Genomic DNA, 24062 nt, shown 5'->3' with positions numbered 1-24062 from the left:
ATCAAGTCCAGTGTGCATTTATTTTTATATGTGATCATTTATATGGTAATATGATTTATATGATGCTAATTTAAAGTTTTTGTAATATGTATATGTAATATTTGATCTTTTATCCATTCAATGTGCAGAGACTCAGAAAAGTGAAAGCGTCATTAACAAATAAAGAGTGTCCATAATAAAGAAAAATCTTGTTTAGCAGAATACATTACTAGTTTAAATTAAGAGTAACAATCTTTGTTTCAATGTAATGATGACTCTAAAAAAGTCAAATGTTACACATTATTTTGAAAAAGGTTCTAAATTTTCTAAATGGAAAACATATTTTTTAACTATCCATTCATAGTAGATATCAGTCTCTGCACATTAAACCTGGATAAAAGCATTTAGACAACGTGAAAAAGTACACACTTAGCTTTTTAATAACTATTCAACTGTGTCCGTCACTATTCTTGAGCTAAAGCAGTCTCCGCATGCCTTTAATACTCTGTACTCAGCTATGTGAAGCACGGCTGAAGTGGTAGTTATAAATTGATCAGTTGATCAAGCAGAATTATTGCCAGAGCCAATGGGATTAAGGGATTATGGAGCAGGCATAACTGGAGAGGAGGGTGTGTTGAGTCAGTCCAGCATCCCACCATCTCTCTCTCTCTCTTCCCCCCACTCTCTTCATTATCCCAATCATTTGAGATTTGGGGAAGGAAGGGGGTGATTCTGCATTGAGAGTTGTAATCCTCCTTTCTCTCTGAGGGTGTGATTGAAGTGAGAGGCAGATGCTTGGGATCGACACTTGAAAGGGGCTTGTTACCCGTGCAATGGTTTGGCCTCATTGATTTTAGCCATGGCATAGATCTTTTACAGCTTCCTGCCAAATAAGGTTAACTCAGCCAGCTTGTATTACTGTACAGCGGTGCCTGCAAGTGGAACTGAGTGCAAACTAACCACATTTAAAGCCATTATACACGTGGAAGACTGTTAAATATTACCACTATTGCCTTATGAGTAATTCACTCATGCATGCAGAATAATGACAATTTGCACTTTTGCATGCATTTCCAGGGCTATGGTTTATGCACGGCAAGATTAAGTGTGCACCATTAGGTTTCCCAAAGCCAGTTGGATGAACAAACAGTGTTTAAGGATCAATTACATAAAAAAGTGTTTAAGGATCAATTACATGAAGCCCTTTTTTTTGGTTTAGGTTTAGGCATGCAAACGGTTCTGTCTTTGGCTGCACAGACGAGCACAGAACACTATCAGGGAACTGTCAACTTGTGTAAAAAAGGTTAAACATGACGGTACATGCAAGACGATGAGATGAATCAATGTAACTCCACAACAACTAAATAAATGTATCCAGTGTCCACTAACCATTCAGAAACGTCCTGGTTCAGGAGTCACAGTCTCTCTGTAAGACTGCTCTCCGCTACTGCTTATATTATTTTGGATGAGTGAGAGATTATTTGCATGTTTTGTTATTGTTATATATAGTATCCAAAGCTCGTTTAAAGGATCGGCCGTCTTCTGAACGGGGGCGGGAGCAGCAGCTCATTTGCATTTAAAGGGACACACACAAAAACTGGACGTTTTTGCTCACACACCCAAATAGATTTATATTACATCTTGTGAAAAGGGGCATAATGTGTCACATTTAAAGCTGATCATTTTTCAAGCAGATGATCCCTTCATCTGAGACACTTCAGATGCGCAATTGCGCATGTTCGCCATGATGGTTTCGAATTGCTTGAAATATGATTGGAATCACTTCGAAAAGGAAAATACAGTAAAGTGCAACATGTGCAGCGCAATTCTGTTTTATAGGTTACATAAAATTATAATAAGAGCATTATTATAATTGTGCACTTGGGACATGGCTTTTAATAGTGAGACTTTTGTTTTTGTAATCAGGCTCACAAAAATTATATAAAAACTTGGATTTAGATTTATCGGCCAATATATCGGTTGTCGGCTTTCAAATATAGGCTAAAGATTTATCGGTTATTGGTATCGGCCAAAATTTTCATATTGGTGCATCCCTACTTTCAACGTTGCTGTATATTTGAGCAGTCTGACATGTCAGCTAATGGCTCAACCAATGGCATATGTTTGGCTGAACAATGACAGAGAAGTAAGGGTTTGGGAAACCCACCGACTTATAAAATATGATAGCTTTCTTATTTTTTCAATGAAGAGGCCTATTTACAAAAAATAATTATATATATTATATATATATATATATATATATATATATGTATATGTGTGTGTGTGTGTGTGTGTGTGTGTGTGTGTGTGTGTGTGTGTGTGTGTGTGTGTGTGTGTGTGTGTGTGTGTGTGTGTGTGTGTGTGTGTGTGTGTGTGTGTGTGTGTGTGTGTGTATGCATTATATTCAACCAAATTTTTGACAGCTGAAAATAAAATAAAGTCATTTGTCTTGCTTTATTCCTGTCACACTTCCACACAACAATTTAGATGCTTTACTTTCAGTAAGACATGCAATTACAATAATGGGGTGAAGCTAGCTGCACAGATGGACTAGCTGTTCCCATCTGCACTGAGGTCTGTGAGCAATTAACTAACTAGCTGAGGTAAACAGATAATGAACTATACCACTGATCCATGACACCCAGTGAAATCTTAGTCATAGGCATTTCTCAAGGCATTTTAACTCACATACACAAATGTATAAACTATACTCTAACAACACATTACATTATATTTCAACAAGAGATGTAGATAAAATGTACAGTACATAATAATAATAATAATAATAATATAATATTCATATATATAAAAAAAAATAATGCAAGTAAGATTATAATGTGACTAAAATCTTTTACGCAATCTCCCCCTTTACGCAGCTGCCCACCAAAAGGTCGCTGGCCAACTCTGGTACAATTGCTTTGCTTCAGTAGTCAAAGTTAATATCCTCTCACCCAAACAAATATGTGAGTCACTGTGCGGATGTCCACAGATAAAGCCAATATATTGTCAAAAGGACCCCAGGTCAAACCCCCTCCAGTGACTTGTAACATTTCAGCTAATGGATTAGGCAAAATGAGAGCAGATGCAGCTGTCATGCCAGGCTGCCTGTCTGTGACACGGACCCGGCTTACTGTACTTACATGGAGCCATATTTCATATGGCTGGCATAGCTCTGCAGGGGACAAAGGCAAGTTGCGTATGTCAAATCACCTCCTTTATAGTTCATCCAAAAATTAGAATTCTGTCATTATTTTGCTTACGCTTATCTTGTTCGAACCTACACAATGTAATTTTTTTTTTCTGTGAAAATCTGCATGCAGCTCTTATCCATTCAATGACAGTTCGGCTCCAAATACGACACCCAAAACTAACATGAAAGTGAGCTGTGAATGAGTCAGTGAGTTAAACCAGAGAACTGAATTGTTCTTTTGATTCTTTGAAAGTTCTTTTTAATGAACAGAATGATCTGGCAATTCATTAATGAATCACTCTGATTTGCTCACATTGTACAAGACATTGCAAAACTCTCCAACTCAAAGGATTCTTCAAAACGTCAAATTATTTTTACAAGAAGAAAAAAAAAAGGGGGGGTTGGAACAGCATGAGGAAGAGCAAATAATGGCTGTTGGATGAACTATTCCTTTACAGTTCAATGTCACAGGAAAATAAATAAATCAAGAAATGAACTGTAGCCAACATTACAGGCGAAGAAACTGGAAAACACAAGAGCGGACACGAGAAAAAGAGTATAAACAAAATTTTAGTTTAGTCTAGTGTCAGATCAGAGAAGACATTTCATATTTTATGAGCTACGTTCTCCAGATTCACCAAAACCTCACGTAAAAACTCCATACATGGCCTCCACAGGAAAACACACTTATGTCACAGCACATATGCAACACTGAATATTTTTAGCTCAACAACTTGCCACACTTGCATAATATATCATGGAGAGGAACCTCAGTGTGTGTGTGTGTGCGGGGGTCAGTGGGGGAGAAACTGACAAGTGTGAGTGGGAGACAGTAAAAGTGTTTTCACACATTCGACACCCACTCAAATAAACTGAGAATAAGCAATCATCCACCCTGAAGAGATCATAGCCACAACTGTCCTCGCCTCTTAGCACAGGCAACACCTCCACATGCTTCCTAATATCTGGCCCTGTAAGGGCCTCTGTCAAACCACAGTCTAGATTAAAAATACAGGAAAAGCTCACTCTGGCAAAGTAAACACTTAAACCGTGTGCTAATGAAAAGGGTTATTTATGGACAGGGCACAGCTAGGATGGATGTTGGCACACTAGCCTAGCATTTGAGGTTTAGTTTCTCAGCAGGGCATTGAGAAAAGAGGTGTATGAAGTCATTTATTCTCAAAGATCATCTCTCTTAAAGAAAGAATTAAAAAGTTACAAGTACAGTAATCTAAAAGTGTGGGATGTAAAGTAGTGGAAATGCTAGAAAGCTGGTGTGTATAAGCTAATCTGAGGGTCGTTTGTGTAAAAGTTTACCCAACAGGAAGAAAGGAGAGGTATGTAAGGCCTTTACACGTGACCAGAACTAATGAGAAGTCCCGGGTGGGCTTTCTTTTAAAACACACACACACACACACACACACACACACACACACACACACACACACACACACACACACACACACACACACACACACACACACACACACACACACACACACACACACACACACACACACACACACACACACACACACACACACACACACACACACACACACACACACACACACTGCTGTCATGGTTTCTAAAGGCAACAACATGATTTTAATATACAATCCTATCGTGGGAAATCTGGGATAGGTAGTGAATTAGCTAATTCTACATTTTCCTATGCAAAACGCTTGGGTATTTTGTTTCGAGTTGCTATGTGATTACTAGCGTGTTTTGAGTGTACTGGGGTGTTCAATATGATGACTTGCACGATTTTCTGTCTCTAATCCTGATCTAACCATAAGTATGAGCAATAGTAATACACAACTTATTAACGTTTATCCCACTTGCATTCATTTCAATAACATGCAAATGGTAGTGAGTTAAAGGGTTCAGGAGGTGCTCCGTCCTGGTATACAGTGGGTCGAACTGACCTGAACTACAACAATCAAAAGAGCAGGCCAATTTCAAATCTCTTTGCAAGCTTTCATCTGTTTGCCAGACTTATTATTAGTGAGCATCTGATCTTCTAACCAATCCTCATGTTACTCGCTGTATGTCTAACAGCTTTGAGAAAACTGACCTCGCCGTGGCAGCACGGCCATAACATTAAAATCCAGAAAGATTTATCATGTTCTTTCATTTTTTTTTTTTTTTACCTCGAGGCTTTTTCCACATTCCCACACATCCTTTGTAAACAAACACTAGTAAATATGATTTTTCTACTTCCCATTTTCCAGTTATGCATAACCTTCTATGTGTGGGCTTGGAAAGCATTACTCGGGTTAAGAAAACAATGACAGAAAAACCAGGGACCAAATTTTTTAAAAATGTAATGAAATAAACAAGAATATTAGAAAATGAGAATGTCTGATCATTTAGGCCTAGGTTTTACACATCAATTACCGATGAATTTCCATAATTTCTATATTTGAGATGAAAAAATATTTACAAAAAGGTCTAATTTGTTCAAATTAGTTGTTCATTGTTAGTTCATGTTAACAACTAATGTTAAAAAAATGAAACCTTATTGTAAAGTGAACATAACTAGTAAAATTCATATTCACTGACTTGTAGATTTCATTAATTTCTATTACTTTTCCTTGCCTGGAAACCACAATTTTAAATTCCCTATGTCAATGTTTTATGATCCCTGTTATTTGTATGGAAACACAAGCTTATGTGTGTAACATCATCTAGTTCAAATAGATTGACTTTCACAAACAAAACTGACCTAACCATTAACATGTACAAACTGAATTAGAATAAAAATGTCTTGTGATGCATTTCAAATTCCATTGTATAATCTAAACTCATTCTAGTTGAAAATATTATATTATCACAACATTGTACAACAAATATGAGGTTGCTTTGTGTTTCTTGGCTGAAGCATGAAACGGTGTCGATGTACCAGAAAATGTCTGGTTCAGTGCCTTATGGTTAAAAGTCATCTGAGCCCTCCTGCCACAACGAAACAGATTCATGAGCTCCTAAAATACATGCTCATTAAAAACTCTTGTACCTCACACCTTCCTCTCTGAGCACCATTTAACCAAGCATTAAAAAAGCTAAAGCAACAGACCAAAAACTAGAATGCAGTGCACTATACGATCTTTCAGTGACACATATAAGTTGATGACACAGTACTGATCGAATCGGCTGACAGAATCAATATCACAGACCACAAGTTTAAATTACGAGACCAGTGTTTTAGGCGAAGCATTTGCACGAGAGGGCCAACCCTTCAGGATCTATGTCTGCTACCACCTGTTAACCCTGGCCAACACCCTCCAGACCAGTGGTTTCACGCTACAACCATCCCGTTCTGCTCCACACCACACTCCCATAGAACATGAGGTGAGGGGTTAATCTGATATTGTGCTGAAGGAAACTACAAAGCAGCGAGCAGATGGCCATCTTTGAACAAGGTTTCTGCTAAATCACGAAAGCCAGAGATGGAAACAGGAGAAGCATTTTTTTTTTACTTAAACTGCAACATTTTTGGCTTGACGTTCACATCTTTGTGCAGATAATGAAGAGATAAAACAGATAAAACAGTGTTCCTCTATGGGTGGGTGTGGAAAAACCAATAAGGGATGGGTCAAATGAATGAGATATTATTGAATAATATGCTAACTTGTATCATTTGGACCTGAAAAAAAAAATTGCACTTAAGTTTTCTTTGTTGGCCAAACACAGATCAAGATTAAGTTTTTACAGAGTAAGAAAAGTGCAATGAACAACCAGCGAAAGTCCATCACATCACAGTCGTTCCCACCACGTATGCCTCTGTGAGATCCGGCAACTGTGGGAGTTTTTGAACTTCCTCATTTTTTCCTAAGAGTGGGTGGTTTGGGGTGGGGGGGTATGGCACCAGCCACACATTAAATATGTACATGGACAGTTGGACTCTTGCTACAGCAGGTTTTTATGAAGTCAAGCTATAGCCTAGATTACAACCAAGCTACAATCACATCTAAACGGTTTTTACAGTAAAATGCTACAGTAAAAACCTGTAAATTGGTTAACTGTAAGTTACCTAACCATATGAAAAACATTTTACTATATGTAATTTTACTGTAAAATACTGTCAAATGCACATTTTTCTATGTAACAGCTTTAAATTACTGTATAATTTACGGTAAAAAAAACAGTAAAAGGATTACACACATATATATATATATATATATATATATATATATATATATATATATATATATATATATATATATATATATATATATATATATATATATATATATATATATATATATAGGCTATGCTATCAATAATAAAATAAAATGTTTTAGTGTTATGTGTTGTCTTTGTGACCCTGAGTGAACGCCGTCTATATATTGGTCATGTTTTATGGACAGACTGCTTTAGATTTTTATTGTACCACTTGTATAATAATGGTGATTATCACTACATTTTAAGTTAAAAAGTAGATTTTGGTAACTCAGTAAATTAACATTCATTAACCTTAAATTAAATTGCATCACTAAATATACAGTTGTAAGTTTGTTGTAAAATATAGAGGCACCAATATGCCATCCCGTAATATCTGAAACACTGTCCGTATTACACAATATTTTTTACTGTGAATTCCTAGTAATTTCAGGTGGTGTTATTTTAAAGTTGATATATACATTTAAATGTAGATCTGTTAGTCTGACTTCACATAACCAGACTTGGGCCAGTTGCTTAGTCACTATGTTAAGACTGTGTCTTAAAAACTAGTTCATCCAACTAGCAGTTAATCAGTCTTACTTTTCCGATTCAAATTAGACCGATTTATCTTTTTATACAACTTACTTAAAAAAAAGTTAGGACCAGTCTTAATGACACATTTTTAAGATTAGTCTAAGCAGTTTATTCAACAGGCCCCAGACTGGTACAATTTCAGTCAGACAAACAGGCCTAAACGTCGTCTAGTTCCAACGGATTTATTGTCGTTATCGAATTGATGCAACCATTAACCTGTACAGAAGGAATTATAATAAATAAGTCTCTTGTGACTTATTTAAAATTCCCCAGTATAATGTAAACTCATTCCAATATGACAATATTCACAACACTTTAAAATAAATATGAGGCTGCTTTGTGTTTCTTGGCTGAAGCATGAATGGTGCAAATGTACCAGATCACTGAAATGTCAAGTTCAGTGCCTTATGGTTAAAAGGCATCTATAGCCCTCCTGCCACAACGAAACACACAGATGAAGAATGCACCACAAGGCAACAGATGCTGGGAGGCAGATTGATGACCTTCTAAAATACATGCTCATTAAAAACTCTTGTACTTCACACCTTCCTACAGCGGGTTTTTGTGTAGTTAAGCATAAACAGTTTCCATCTTTCTGGATATGGATGAATCCCAGCTTGAATCGCATTCACCGACTTCACAAAAACAAGGGCTGCCTTTCCCAAAAGCACTGTGAGTTAAGTTGATCATAGAGACCATTGGTGGCAACGGCTTACAATGCTTTTTTGAAATGCAGCCCAGATCGGTACGATTTCAGTCAGAATAAAGCTTTCACATGATATTTTAAGAAGACTGATCACTGCTTTAGTCTGACTGAAATCGAATTTTGAAAGTGCATGCAAACACATTTTGACAACTAGTCCAGCTGAGCACCGGGATGCAGTGGATCCATTTTCAAATGTGATCTGTTAGTATTAGTGAATAGACTACTTGCACTGAGCTTTGTGACGCACTTCCGTTTTAACTCATTTATTTCCGGACCGGTTATGTAGGCTATATCAGAGAATGTCTAATAAGGCGAGAAGTTTCACTCTCAGTACACTTCCGGCTTCTAAACTTGTTGCAGTTCCACTCTGATTCCATATGAGGGCGCTCACAGGACGAGTGCAGAATGAATGGAGGTCAATGGCTCTATACCCATCAAAATCCACTTTTCTCAGAATATAATTTTCTGTCTAGTAATTTGAATGTTGTATTCGAAAGGAGATGCAAAGAAATTACACATTGCTGGGTGTTAGATTTTTTAGAGTCACTTATTTGCTTTAAAAAGTCTTTTAAAGTGTCAATGACGTCATACACATCGTTCGACCAGAGATACTGTTTTACGGCAATCCTTCAGTCACTTTGGTGCTTTCGCGCTCGGCACTTTCTTTTCACTCGAGGCATCGACCACACAGCTGACACAGGTAAACACACGTGCTAGAAGAGTTTTTGTTTTGTTTGTTTCTGGTCCCGCTTCGGATACCACGATGCCATCAAGCGGTATCTCTGGTCGTAATCAGTCCTTCACTGACCAATCAGCGTTCATTAGCAGAATGCTAGCGTGTTATGGGCAACAACAACTCAACCTGTAATAAATCGAAAGGACATAAGAACTCGTTCATTCAACTTTCGACCTATAACCCATGTTGAACTTGCAAAACCTACAATCAAATCTGAGATTTCTCAACGGCAATCGGGTGAAAGAGACACATTTAGCCGTCTAGCCCCATAGACTCCCATTCATTTTGCACTCATGGCGATCGCCCCCAGTGGAACTCTGGTGGAACTAAAACCAAAATTCGGTACAATAGGACTTAATAGGGAGTGGGCAGGCTCTCCGTAGACGGGCTCTGGCTATATTTTCCAATGTGCTGTAGTCACCTTGTTGACTAAACGCCACCTAAAATGATTGTCCGCAAGAGGATTTAAAAATCTGGACATTTTTAAATTAATTTAAGGCACATTCAATCTATTTTAAAAGACTATAATAAGATCACCCGCACAAACAAGTAATCCTTATTATCAGTCAAATTCATTTAAACTGTAAACTCAACAGGTATGAAATATGATCAGTAAGAGAAAAACACCGTTTATGGAAAGACGTGCGCTGGACTGCTGCAGGTTAGTGGGGAAATATATGAATTTATTATTCAAAATGTACAGAAAGAAAATATATTTATAGGAACATTTCAGCAGATTCAAGATAATTCATGTTATCGCAGAGAACATGATTCATTGTCTTAATAAATTGAAAGCCATAAAACGTAGTAATAATGCGCTTTTACCTCTGGAATCCCCAGAGCAAGTAGAAGTACTAACTGCTTTACATTGAAACTTGTTTGTCTTGTCTTGTTCCCTTCCCTTACAGCTTTGTAAAGTAGGCTACTGGCTGAAAGCTCTGTATAAAGTAAACATATTATTAGAAACAGTAGTAGAAGTACTTGCAATTTAGTCAAATGCATGCTGGTCAGATTAACTCAGACATGGTAGGATGGGATGGCCTTATCCATGTCGAATCTTTATCTAGAAGGCCGATATGTCTAGAATCTTCATATTATGTTAGTTTACATCATTTTAATGATATTTAACATGCGCACCATTCATTACTATTTTTAATTTAGAAAAAAGGAGTGAGTGCACCTTTAAGTGCAGCTGTTCATGACAGCAAGTTCATTGGGATGATGATCTACAGGTTTCACAAAACCTGACCACCTTATCATAAATATACTGTAGGCTAATCTGGTACACACCCGAGTAAACATAAATATTAAAACAACAATTTTGAAACAAAACAACCTCTTTCCAACTGCAACCTCAGACTGAAGGAGCTCCTCCATCTAAATAAAGCAACTACACATCAACATGACAATAGCCTACAGACTTAGAATACTGACAATTCTTGCTAATTCATGTAAAAATGTTCAGTAGGCCTGCATATATATATATATCCTTTTAAGCGCCGTTTTCACTTAAACGCTCATATATTAAGTGTTCTTATATGGCAAAAGACAGACATATTCAGGTGTAAAAGGTGTTGGCAACTTCTGTGCCTCTGATATAATCTGCGTCTAAACATTTCATCAGCAGCAAAACACAGAAGTTAAAGTGCAATAATAACAGATCAAATGTAACACGCAACAACAGAAAGTGTAAAATGCACAGCAGGTTTGAAAACAACAGAGTGTTATTATCTTCTTACCTGCATTTAAAGCGATGAAATCTTCTTTGGAAGAAAAAAACGCGACGCTTCGCCTCCAACAGACTCGCAGTGATTTGAATCCCGATTAATCCGCTCGAGCGAGGAGACTTTCAGTCTATAACTTCACCGGGAGCGCTTGTGCCCGACCCTGTAACGTTACACACACGTGTGTGTGTGTGTGTGTGTGTGTGTGTGTGTGTGTGTGTGTCCCTCGCTGTCTGTCTCCACGCAATGAATGATTTCCTAAAACCTAATGAGTGAAATGAGTCCCAGTGTATTTCAGACGCTCAAACTCCGGGAAGCCCGTCTCTTGTCTATCATTCGCGGCTGTGCTCTGTGTGAATTCGGTGAGGAATAACGGGAGGTGAGCGTCAGTTCACAGTGGAGTTATTGTCCGCTAGTGCGACCCGGCGGCCGCTGATGGAAGAGGGCTGGGCTTCAGACATCGCCTAGTCCAAGTCCATACACGAGAGACACAAAAACAGCCGTGATTATTCATCTAAATGTTCTCTGAGAGTCTACACTTTTAAAAGTGCTGGTTGTTTGTTATGCAATAACGATCAAACAAAGACTTGTGTGTTTATTAATATAGCCTAACATTTAAACAGAAACATGTTTGTTTGTTTGTTTGTTTGTTAATATAACATTCTTAACAAAACATCTTTGTTTGTTTTTTAATATAATATTTAAACAAAAACATATAGGCCTATATTGTTTCTTTGTTAATATAACATTTAAACAAAAACGTGTGTTTGTTTGTTAATATAACATTCAAACAAAACGTGTGTTTGTTTGTTTGTTAATATAACATTTAAACAAAACATGTTTGTTTGTTTATATAACATTTAAACAAAAACATGTAGGCTTATATTTGTTTCTTTGTAAATAACATTTAAACAAAAACATGTTTGTTTGTTTGTTAGTTAATATAACATTTAAACCAAAACGTGTGTTTGTTAATATAACATTTATACAAAATATGTTTGTTTGTTAGTATAACATTTAAACAAAACATGTTTATTTGTTAAGATAACATTTAAACAAAACATGTTTGTTTGTTTGTTAGTATAACATTTAAACAAAACATGTTTGTTTGTTAGTATAACATTTAAACAAAACATGTTTGTTTGTTAGTATAACATTTAAACAAAAGCATGTAGGCCTATATTTGTTTCTTTGTAAATATAACATTTAAACAAAAACATGTTTGTTTGTTAATATAACATTTAAACAAAAACATAGGCCTATATTTTTCTTGGTTAATATATAATTTAAACAGAAACATGTTTGTTTGTTTGTTTTTAATATAACATTTAAACAAAAACATGTAGGCCTATATTTTTTCTTTGTTAAGATAACATTTAAACCAAAACATGTGTTTGTTTGTTAATAAAGCATTTAAACAAAACATGTTTGTTTATTAATATAACTTTTAAACAAAAACATGTAGGCCTATGTTTGTTTCTTTTTTAATATAACATTTAAACAAAAACATGTTTGTTTGTTTGTTAATATCTATCTATCTATCTATCTATCTATCTATCTATCTATCTATCTATCTATCTATCTATCTATCTATCTATCTATCTATCTATCTATCTATCTATCTATCTAACATCTGTCTGTCTACTTGTTTATTTCACATTCACTTATATCAGCTTATATCATTGCCAATTTAGGTCTTCTTAACACTTACAATGTGAAATGGAAACCTCATTCAGCTTTATAGAGGGGCTGACAGGGACAAGGTCATGTTTGGCCTGACTATCAATCCAAACAATGAAACTGAGTGTAAATGCCAAATAAAAAGTGTAGGAAACAAAACTGCTGAATATTTTAAATCAGTTGATTTATTTGGGAAATGTTATAAGTCAACCTCTGATTTAATTATCTATTATTTTAAATATTATACCTTTGCCTGTATTTGTATGTGTGGAACAGCCAGAGAGAAGAAGAGCCATGTTGAGTGTATGGGCTCATGGTCACACAGATGGTGGGTGTGTTGAGTAGGTGTTTGTTTGAGTGGGTGTGTCTGTGCGGTGGGAGTTCACAGTGTGCCAAAGAAAGAACACACAAACACATTCATGAAAACACACCCAATCGTGCCACACCTCTCGCCCAGCATCACAGTCATGCGACCAATCCCTATTCACCTCACAGTGGGCATCACAAAAACACAACCAATCTCTTGTCACCTCTGTGCCTCATGGGCAGTCGTCTCCCCCACACCTTCAAAGTAAACCGACATCAAGGCCTCACTCTTTTCCACAAACACATCATGTTTATTTGACCATATCACACTGGTTTAATTGCTTTGAAAATAACTGTGTAATGGTGTGTGTTTGAATACGTGTGTTGCAGTTATGGACACTTTAAAGCCAAGACTGATTTCTACTTATATATTATATATTTACAATCCTCCCTAAAATGGCATTTACTAAGCGTTGCCTGACTGAGCTGAATTAGAAGGACAAACACTCTGTTCAAACGCCTAAAGATAAAAAAGAAAAGAAAGAAATGAATCTCACCTAAAACTTGTAATGCTGCCTAAAACCAGAAGAGGCCACTGTTGGTCAAATATTCAATTTATTATAGCATAAACCCTAATTAAACACAGCCGACCTTTAGACACTATTCAATTCTTTGTCTAAAAAGACTACCTATATATTGTAGTATCACTATTTACTACATTGAATATTATGATTATGATTTTTTTAAGCCCAAATAAGTTGACATTTCTCAATTTTGCCTCAGAAAATTATGCCTACATTAATGGGGAATGCTGGTTTCACAATGGTTTCCATTTTTGATAACTTGCGACCTATATAAGTTATTATAATGGAATTTGACATTGATATATTGACATTGACTTGAGAAAAAAAAAACACCTGTGTGAAACAAAACAGTTCATGAAGTTCATAACAGGAAAAAAACACAAATATCAAACCATTCTTTTGCAAAATTTTGCTCATTTAAACAATTGTAATTATGTAATTAATATATATATAAAAGTTTTAGATCGGTAAGATTTTTAATGTTTTTAAAAGAAGTATCTTCTGCTCAGCAAGGCTGCATTTATTTGATTAAAAATACAAACAAAAAAGAGTCATATTGTGAAATATTATGACAATTTAAAATGACTGTTTTCTATTTGAATATATTTTAAATTGTAATTTATTCCTGTGATCAAAGCTGAATTTTCAACATCATTACTCCAGTCTTCAGTGTCACATGATCCTTCAGAAATCATTCTAATATGATGATTTGATGCTCAAGAAACATTTATGATTATTATCAATGTTTTTTCATTAGGTTTTTTACATTTTTATTTCATGATGCTATGATGAATAGAAAGTTCAAAAGAACAGCATTTGATTTTCCATCTGAAATGGAAAGCTTTTGTAACATTAAACACTACCGTTCAAAAGTTTGGGGTCAGTAGGAATTTTAATTTTATTTTTGGGGGAAAGAAATAAAATAAATCAATACTTTTATTCATCAAGGATGAGTTAAACTGATCAAAAGTTACAGTAAAGACATTTATAATGTTAGAAAATATTCTATTTTAAATAAATGCTGTTCTTTTGAACTTTCTATTCCTCAAAGAATTTTGGAAAAAAAAAATTACACAACTGTTTTCAACTTTGAAAATAATAATGAATGTTTTTTGAGCATAAAATCAGCATATTAGAATGATTTCTGAAGGATCATGTGACACTGAAGACTGGAGTAATGATGTTGAAAATTCAGCTTTCATCTGAGGAATAAATTACATTTTAAAATATATTAAAATAGAAAACAGTCATTTTAAATTGTCATAATATTTCACAATATTACTGTTTTTTTTTTATTGTTCTTTTATCAAATAAATGCAGCCTTGGTGAGCAGAAGAGACTTCTTTTAAAAACATAAAAAATCGTACCGATCCAAAACTTTTGACCAGTAGTGTGTATATATATATATATATATATATATATATATATATATATATATATATATATATATATATATATATATATATATATATATATTTTTTTTTACAATTTTCTTTAATCTTCTTAAACAACCTGCCCCAAAAACCTTCATTGTCATTGAGGTACTACAAAAATAAGATTTTTTTTTTTAATTCACACAAAAAAAAATGCTTTTATAATTTTACATGAATAAGAGTCCATTTATCCAAAGTCGCTTTGGATAAAAGTGTCTGCTAAATGCATTAAATATGATTTTATATCCATAAACATTCATATTTACATTTACTGCATTTAGCAGACACTTTTATCCAAAGCGACTTTCAAAAGAGCCAACGATATTCATAACATAGAAATGCCAGGTTTTTAGTTAACCAGATAAGGAAGCAAGCTAGAAAAGAGGAGAAATGCAGAAAAGTGAATGAGTGTGCGTATTTGTTTTATATGACATTGATAGTGGTGATATTATGAACATGTTTTTGCGTGTTTGAATGCTTGTGTAAGTTCTCTGCCTTGAAGAACTGACCTTTGACCTTCTGTGAGAGTCTATTTATTCCCCTGAAATCCAGTGTTTTCTTACACACTGAAGCCAGAAGAAGAGGAATCTGCAAACACTACCTCTGTTTGATGTAACACCTGTATGTGGAAAACACATGTAAGCTGAATCACCTCAGAACTGACCCATTGCCAAACCCCGCCTTATACTGTAAATCCTTTCTGACAAACCCTACCTTGGCAAATGCTGTCTGACAACAATGGATCTTGTCAAATGTGTCTTCCTTTGTGTTCTGTTGTGAATGACATGAGCACGAGTAAATGAAACAATTTTCAGTTTTCAAATGACCAATGAGCCAATTTTTGTGCAGCTTGAACTAATGTTTCCCAGAACCTCATGACTCTCTGACAAATAACAATGAGTCATATTATCTGAAGCAATGCCAACGTAGGCCTGTGTGGGACTGATGATGATCATCATGATGATGATGATGATGATGATGATGATACCCTATGCCAGCAGTGAATGTCATCTCTTCATGTCTTGTCCTTTGCTCATTTGCTCTATGGTCATGCTGGATGTCATACATTAGTCTCAGCCTCAAACGTCACACAGTCCGCCCACAGTCTGATCCATATTGCACACAAATCTGGAAAACACTTTTTTGATGTAATAAGTTTCGATCTGATTTCCTTTTTATCACTCTGTCTGGAAACAAAGTTGAGTTACAAAGTCGGAGTAATACAGCAGGTGCTTTTGAAGATGAAATAATTGCTTTTGAAGATTAAAGTTTGCAAGGTTAGTACATCAAATCTCTAAATGATAATCAGCGTTTTATTTGAGACCGCCGCAACATTATTACGTTATAGTTTTTCCCACAGTGCTAAGGAATAAACAGCATGTATGATAGTCTCTTGCTGTCTAAGTGGGAGGTTCTTGACCAGAACTTATAACGTCAGGTCAAAGATCAGGCTACACAAGAGACAATACTGTTGAAAAGTTTGGGGTCCGTAAGATGTTTTTTAAAGAAGTCTCTTATGCTCACCAAGTCGGATCAGGGTCCCCTGGTCTTCAGTGTCACATGATCCTTCAGAAATCATTCTAATATGCTGATTTGGTGTTCAAGAAACATTTCTTATTTTCAATGATGAATACAGTTGTGCTGCTTAATGTTTTTTTAAATTTCAAGAATCTTTAATGAATAGAACATTCAGAAGAACAGCATTTATATGAAACAGAATTTTCAATGTAAACGTCTTTACTGTCACTTTTGTTCAATTTAAAGCACCCTTGATGAATTAAGCATTCATTTCCTTAAAAAGAAATCTTGCAAAAAAATTGAACTGTAGTCTATAGGCTATATAACTATGCATTTTGTTCAGAAGTCTATAACAGATGGTTTAAAATGTTCCATTGTGACAACTTACCCCAAATAGTGTGACAAATATTGCCCTGCTGCACTTTTAACATAAAGCTATACCCAGAGATACACATTAGCCTAAAGTAAAAAGTATGACAACTGAGGGGCCCGATTTCAACTAAAAATGGAAAACTTTTTATGCGTTTTGGCCGTTCATTTACACAACAACTGCGTTTAGGGGACCAAATTTTTGAAAAAGGGTTTCAAAGTTGCAAGTTTTTCTCTTTGTAAACTACAAAAATGCGAATTTGCGCGAAACTGTGTTGTCATGCGCATTCGTATTAGGCTATGTTCACAAAGTGACGTCGCCAACTACTGGCCTGGCATGAGTAATACAATACAGCGGATTTGCAGCTGAGTGAATTTGACATATACACTTCATTGATCATGGGATTGAGAAAGATAAGGCATACTTCATACAATTGTTAATAGTAATGGAAAGTTTTACATTCATAAAATGAAATGGCTCCAAACCTCACTTTTCTGGCTTTAAAAATGATTTCAAGCTTTATTGTTCTGTTTTGTGTATAATTGCACAAGTAAAAAGGCAATCAGAGCTTATAGCATTGTAAGCAGATATATGATGTTGTATGAAGTAGCACCCTTTTTCTGTTGTTTGTTATATATTTTTTTATTGTCCTGGCATTGTTTTATTTATTGTACTTTATTTACTTTGTATTTTATTTTATTTTTTACTTTGAATGAGTATCATTGTATTATTATTATTATAATTATTTTAAAATTACAATAGGCTACAGATTTTTTAGTTGATTTCACGGATGTGTGAACGGGGATCGTCTTGACAACGTCGTGTGTACGTAAAACGTTTCCGTTTTTATCTAGCCTACATCGTTGTCGTGTAAACATAGCCCACCGTATGTTTTTATACGATATTATATGTTTTAAAACCTACATAGTCTTATCAGAAAGTGCAGAAAATATTAGGCCTAGGCTACCACAAATGTTTTAATATTTTCCAGTACAAAAAGCTGTCATAGTTTCTACCAAACACAATAGTTATACAGTTATTATGGCTCTAAATGGAATCTCCCTCAAAGAGCTTTCAAATTCTTCCTGATATTTTGTTCAGTCTATTACATTTACATTTTTATGGTAGCCTAGAGGTCAATAAAACCCTCAACTTCCTGGAAGTTCAACACGTTGTTGTTGAGGAATAAAGACAGACGACAGTCAGGTTTATTCGACGCAAAAGACAAATAACTGTCATAATCATTTTTGTTGTTATTTTGGTTGCTCAAGGACCCTCACCTTCATCACGTGACGGTGAAGGTGCGTGGAGGTGGGCGTGTCCTCGCGACTCTGACTGGCGCTCACCTGGGTCACTGTGATCAATCCGAGTGGTCGAACAGTGCGCTTCGACGGAAGTGGACACGAAGAATAAGGTGCACGTCTCCATGGCTTCACCTCTGAAAGCGGGATTCCACAGCCTGGAGATCCAGAAAACTACATGGGATGTTCCTGACCGATACACCTCACTCAAGCCCGTTGGCTCTGGAGCCTATGGGACTGTATGGTAAGAAAGGGGGCTTATGCTACTGTAGGTCAGATTTATATATGTGAAAAGGGAGCTTAGCTTATATATGCTAAGGGGGGGTTATACTCCACATGATAAGCAGAATTTGTATTATGGTGTTGGGCAAATAAGAGATATTAAAAGATTTATATAGCTATAGCCTATTAAAGTGTTTTATACATAGCCTAGATATAAAGAGAAATTCTGGAACTGATTTGGAATATGAAGCATATGAACAAAGCCCTATTCAGTTTTGACTATTATAATAGGAAACAGTAAATTAACAGCAAAGTAATGTTGTAGATTCTATGTCTTGAGTTTGCATAATGCATCATTGTTTTTACAAACAGTACTGTCGAGCACCACAAACTACTGTTATGTTCATTATGCAGATGTAGAGATTCAGTAATATGATAATATGTCATATTTAGTAATATGTAAAAATGTAATGCATATAGTAATATGCTATGTGCATCTATGACTTGAGAGTGAGCCTTAGGTAAAATAAACAGCTGTGGACTCGCATACCTGAGGGACAGGTTTCATCACGTTTGCTGATAACAGAAATTCCACCGAAATACTGACACTGTCTCGATCAATATAGCTCTCGTCAGTTATGAGCCTGTATACTTTTATTAATTTATAAGGACAATACACATTAATTATGTGCCAGTATTAATCTCCAACTGTCCTTTTGCCAGATGTTAAAACAACCATAAAACATTCAAATTTACAGTAATTTTTTTTTTTGTAAAGAATATGCTTTAAATACTTTGTTTTTAATTTGTTTTGATATTGGAATCAGACCTTGTGATAATATAAAAATGTCCAAACAAATAAAATAAAAGCTATTTAAAAAATATATATAAAACACAATTTTTAAGTCATGGCCTTTAGCTGTATATTTTAACTGTATATTAACTGGATACACAATATAGTATATAGCAACTTTTTTTATAAATTATATAAGATTCAACTCATTTTTTAAAGTCAGTTTCATGTAATTTAAGTTGAAATGACTTAAACATCCAAGTTGACTGTACTTAAAAAATGTAAGGCAGCAACTTTTTATTATTATTATTATTATTATTTAAATATACGCATGAACTAAAAATGTAACAATCAAATGCACATTATCAAACATAAAATTATACATAATTTCTTATAAAATATGTAATAATAACAGGAAAGTGAACAAGGAAAAGCGACATCTTAAGCTCTAAGTTCTATAACATTTATTTATACCGTGATTGAACATAGTGAAAATATATTTGTATTTATTTATTTTTTTTTATTTATTTTTTTTTATTATTATTTTTAGCTGTATGATAAATGTATGATATGATGATTTGTCAAATGAATGTGTGATGTGATGGTTCCTAATGATAACTTCTGTGCAGTTCTGCAGTCGACCAGAAGACAAAGGAAAGGGTCGCCATTAAAAAGCTTTACAGACCATTCCAGTCTCTGACCCATGCTAAACGCGCCTACAGAGAGCTCCGGCTGCTCCGTCACATCCAACACGACAATGTAAGTCTCAAATTCCCAAGAGGAGGACAATAAATCTAGGATAGGATTAAATATTGTATGTTTCTGGACTATTTACATAGTGTGCTTCCTTATGGCAGCCTCATAATTGATTAACTTTCATCCATCATTTAGACCAGAGCTTTAACATTTGTTTTGTATGCATGTAGTTTGTTATAGCTTCATAATCCTTCTGTCAGTTGAAAGAGAATGAAAAGATTTCATGATACTACTGTTGTGAAAGCCCCCCTTTATCTTCTCAAACCAGTTTCTGTGCTTAGTAAACAGTACGCCTGACCTCACACTGATGCAGGTTTCAAGCAAGAGTTTTAAGAATAATTTATGCAATTCCAGTTAAGTCACATAAAAAATATTTAAAGGGCAAAGTTAATGATTTTTTTTTAAGTCCATGTGAACCGGAAGCTGCAAACGACTTTTCTCCAGTGTTGTGACGTATTTCCCAGTGAAAAGGAATATTGAACAGAGGGCAGGGTTTTACTCTAGCGCTCCTCCTCTCCATCTCTCACTCATAGCAGACTAACGGTTTGAGGGGAGTGGTTAAGCGTTTCCCAAACCAAGCCGTCAAACCTACATCATCGGAGAAGGAACGCCATTCCAGACCGGAAGTAACTTTTCAGACTTTGATTAAAGATTACGACGGCAAACAATTTTTTTCTGTGTATTAGCTTGCACGGATGAATTTTTCACCACAAGACTAGTAATATGCGCTAACAAACTAAATAGGGTCAATTTTGATTTCAGTTGGACTTTAAACAACAGTAAATAAACATTTATCTGCAAGCAGCAACTATGGGATCAAGCACAAAAGTACATTCAGGTCTGCATAAATAGTATATAAACAGTAATGTATTTTATACTATGGAAGTCAATGGGGAACAGCAGCTGTTTAGTTACCAACATTCTACTAAATATCTTCCTTTATGTTCGACAGTAGGAAGAATTTGAGAAAGAATTTTTCGGTGAACTATCCCTTTAAATCCAAATCTGTTAGTGAGGCTTGGTCTGAAGATGATCTAAAGATTGGACACACTTTATAGGAGGAGTATAAACAGAACACTAATCTGGTCAAATTGTTGACCTTGAAAAAAGTTTAATCATGGTAATGGGGAAAACTCTATTATTTCAATGATTTTTCATTCCCCTGAGGAATTTTGCATTTGCTTGGAAAAGCAATGATATAATGATATAACACAATGAATATAGTTATTTATCCTACCTCATATCATATTGCACTTTGTTAGCGAATGCAAAACTTTTGCGTTCTCCCACAGAGTTTCTCAAGGGAAGGTAAACGTTTAGCGGGTACAGACAAAACAAAGTTTCTCTAGCGAACACAACATTCCTCGAGGGAACGAAAAGTTGTGCTAGTGAATTCAAAAACATTAAAAAATATAGTTTTTCCTCCCATCTCATATTTAATATGTCCCCTTAAGACATTCACTGGGTGAAGATGTATGATTTGAGCTGATATATTTCAGTACATTTCTGCAATTTGTCGCCTGATCATATTATTCACAACTTTAAAAACTTCTATGGTCTGTCATATACTTCTATTATGCGAGAAGCAAAAAGAAAACTAACAAATACTGTATGTGCCATTCTTCCATTCTTGGGATATATTATATTGTCCTTCGAATCATAATGAATGATGTTTAACAATTCATTAATTGGTAATGCACAGACTATTTCTGAATGTATTTTTCTTCCTGTAGGTTATCTGCCTCCTTAATGTCTTCACCCCTCATTCCTCGCTGGAGAAATTTGATACTTTGTGAGTGTGGGGATGAACAGAATGCATTCCTGTGCAGAAATCTTGCGCTTGTCATGACAGGCTGAGGGATGCAGTGCATGCATGCATATGTGTGGATGTGTTTGTGTGTGAGTGAGAGGATGTGCTCCATACAGAGGTTTTATGGCCATTTAAAGTTGGTTTGTGTGATTTTATTTCAATTTCAATTTCAATTTTTTTTTTAACTCCAGCTTCACTAATTTACAAACTTCAGTGATACTTAAATGCTTACATTTTCTAATGTTTTTTTTTTCCCCAGCTATATGGTGATGCCATTTGTAGCTCAGGATCTTAGCCACATAATGAAGAAGAAACAATTAACCAGCAAAGTCATCATATACCTGTTCTATCAGATACTGCGAGGACTCAAGGTCTTTATTATTTCTATTCACTGAAACTCTTTCATTCTTCTGTATCTCCGTTTTTGATGCCTTCGATAAATGTCATACACTAACTTCCTTGTATACCACTTATTTATGGCATTGAAACAGGAATATTGAATGATATTGCTGCTAATATTATGTTTTTCCTTAGTATATCCATTCTGCTGGGATTATTCATCGGGTATGTACTATGTAGAGTAAATATTGCCTGTTTATTCATAGAGTCATAAATATACACTACCATTCAAAAGTTTGGGGTTGGTAAGATTGTTTTTATGTTTTTGTAAAAAATATATTTTTGCTGTTTTTTGATACAGTAAAAACAGTAATATTGTGAAATATTAATACAAATTAAAATAACTGTTTTCTATTTTAATATATTTTGAAATGTAATTTATTCCTGTGATGTTAAAGCTGAATTTTCAGCATCATTACTCCAGTCTTCAGTGTCACATGATCCTTCAGAAATCATTCTAATATGATAATTGGATGCTCAAGAAACATTTCTGATATTGTATATGTTGAAATCAGTTGTGCTGCCTAATATTTTGGTGTAAACTGTTTGTTTTTTTAAATTACGAGATTATTTGATGAATATAAAGTTCAAAAGAACAACATTTATTTGAAATTGTAATCCTTTTTAACATTATAAATGTCTTTTCTGTCACTTTTGATCAATTTAATGCATCCTTGCTGAATAAAAGTACTAGTTTCTTTTGAAAAATCTTACTTAGCCTAAACTATTTAACTGTAGTGTGTGTGTGTGTGTGTGTGTGTGTGTGTGTGTGTGTGTGTGTGTGTGTGTGTGTGTGTATATATATATATATATATATATATATATATATATATATATATATATATATATATATATAAAAGATGATTAAATGCAAAATGTAGTCATGAGATTATTACAAATGCACTGTAGCTCATTGTTTCTTTTAATGTTTGTAAAATTGTAAATAATATATTAGGTTCATTTATATCCATAACACTTAAATATTCAGAATATGACCAAATTTTGATTAACTTTGGAATATTTTTGTGCAAGTAAATGCAGTCCCTGATAAAACATGATGAAATGACACTAGTATCTTGTTTCAGGATCTTAAGCCTAGTAACCTCGCAGTGGATGAAAACTGTGAATTAAAGGTAAACATAATGATCAGAAAATAAATGATCAGCAAAATAACAGTAAATATATTACAAATAATATTACAAAAATGATCATTTGTTTCACTACTGCTTTTTCCCCCTCATAAAACCTTTCCTCATTCCTTGACCATTTTTTTTATTTATTTAAAGAGGCCATATTATGCCCTTTTTCAAAGTATTGATTTTGTTTTTGTACTCTACTAGAATAGGTTTTCATGCTTGAATGTTTAAAACATTATTTTTCTCATATTTGACATTGTTGCAGCACCTCTCTTCCCAGTCTGTCAGTAACGGCAGAGATGATATTGTTATTGGGAGATACGTGGCTCTACCATTGGAAAAAGCGTAACCGCTAACTTGGATCAGGTGTTTCTTGACAACCAATCACAGTACAGCCCTCATGCCATTGAATTTGGATTCAGAGTTGTGCAACAGTCTATCACTTCAGCAAACATGCTGAAGAGTGGCGGACAAGCTGTCGATTCATTAAATTATAAGCTATTTCCTCACAAAAGTGTTTTTTTTTAGCACCTCTCCTCCATTGACATCCATTCAAAAAACGGCCTCTTGTCTCCTTCTCTGTGTATCCCTTTAAAGGAAAACTCCGACTTTTTGGGACTTTAGCTTATTCACAGTATCCCCCAGAGTTAGATAAGTCCAT

The 24062-nt window shown here is 34.8% G+C and overlaps 2 protein-coding genes across 2 annotated transcripts in view; one reads left to right on the top strand and one right to left on the bottom strand.

The window, feature by feature from the left end:
- plxnb1a (plexin b1a) overlaps window positions 1-11439 on the bottom strand; it is an 80166-nt gene extending 68727 nt beyond the window's left edge. The window contains exon 1 of the mRNA XM_081387273.1: window positions 11109-11439. The gene's annotated coding sequence lies outside the window, so the exon portion shown is untranslated. The remainder of the gene's footprint in view (window positions 1-11108) is intronic.
- The window catches only part of LOC308703620 (mitogen-activated protein kinase 14A), a 31704-nt gene that overhangs the window by 5299 nt on the left and 2343 nt on the right, over window positions 1-24062 (top strand). The window contains exons 2-7 of the mRNA XM_081387285.1: window positions 18256-18529; window positions 19930-20059; window positions 21790-21848; window positions 22126-22237; window positions 22401-22430; window positions 23351-23398. Coding sequence (XP_081243411.1) covers window positions 18411-18529; window positions 19930-20059; window positions 21790-21848; window positions 22126-22237; window positions 22401-22430; window positions 23351-23398 — 498 coding nt within the window. The 5' untranslated portion in view covers window positions 18256-18410. The remainder of the gene's footprint in view (window positions 1-18255; window positions 18530-19929; window positions 20060-21789; window positions 21849-22125; window positions 22238-22400; window positions 22431-23350; window positions 23399-24062) is intronic.

This window comes from Scardinius erythrophthalmus (assembly GCF_964197995.2).
Source record: "Scardinius erythrophthalmus genome assembly, chromosome: 15".
In the NCBI taxonomy this organism is placed as follows: Eukaryota; Metazoa; Chordata; class Actinopteri; order Cypriniformes; family Leuciscidae; genus Scardinius; species Scardinius erythrophthalmus.
The sequence above is the reverse complement of the archived record's forward strand: the minus strand, read 5'-3'. Positions and strand labels throughout refer to the sequence as shown.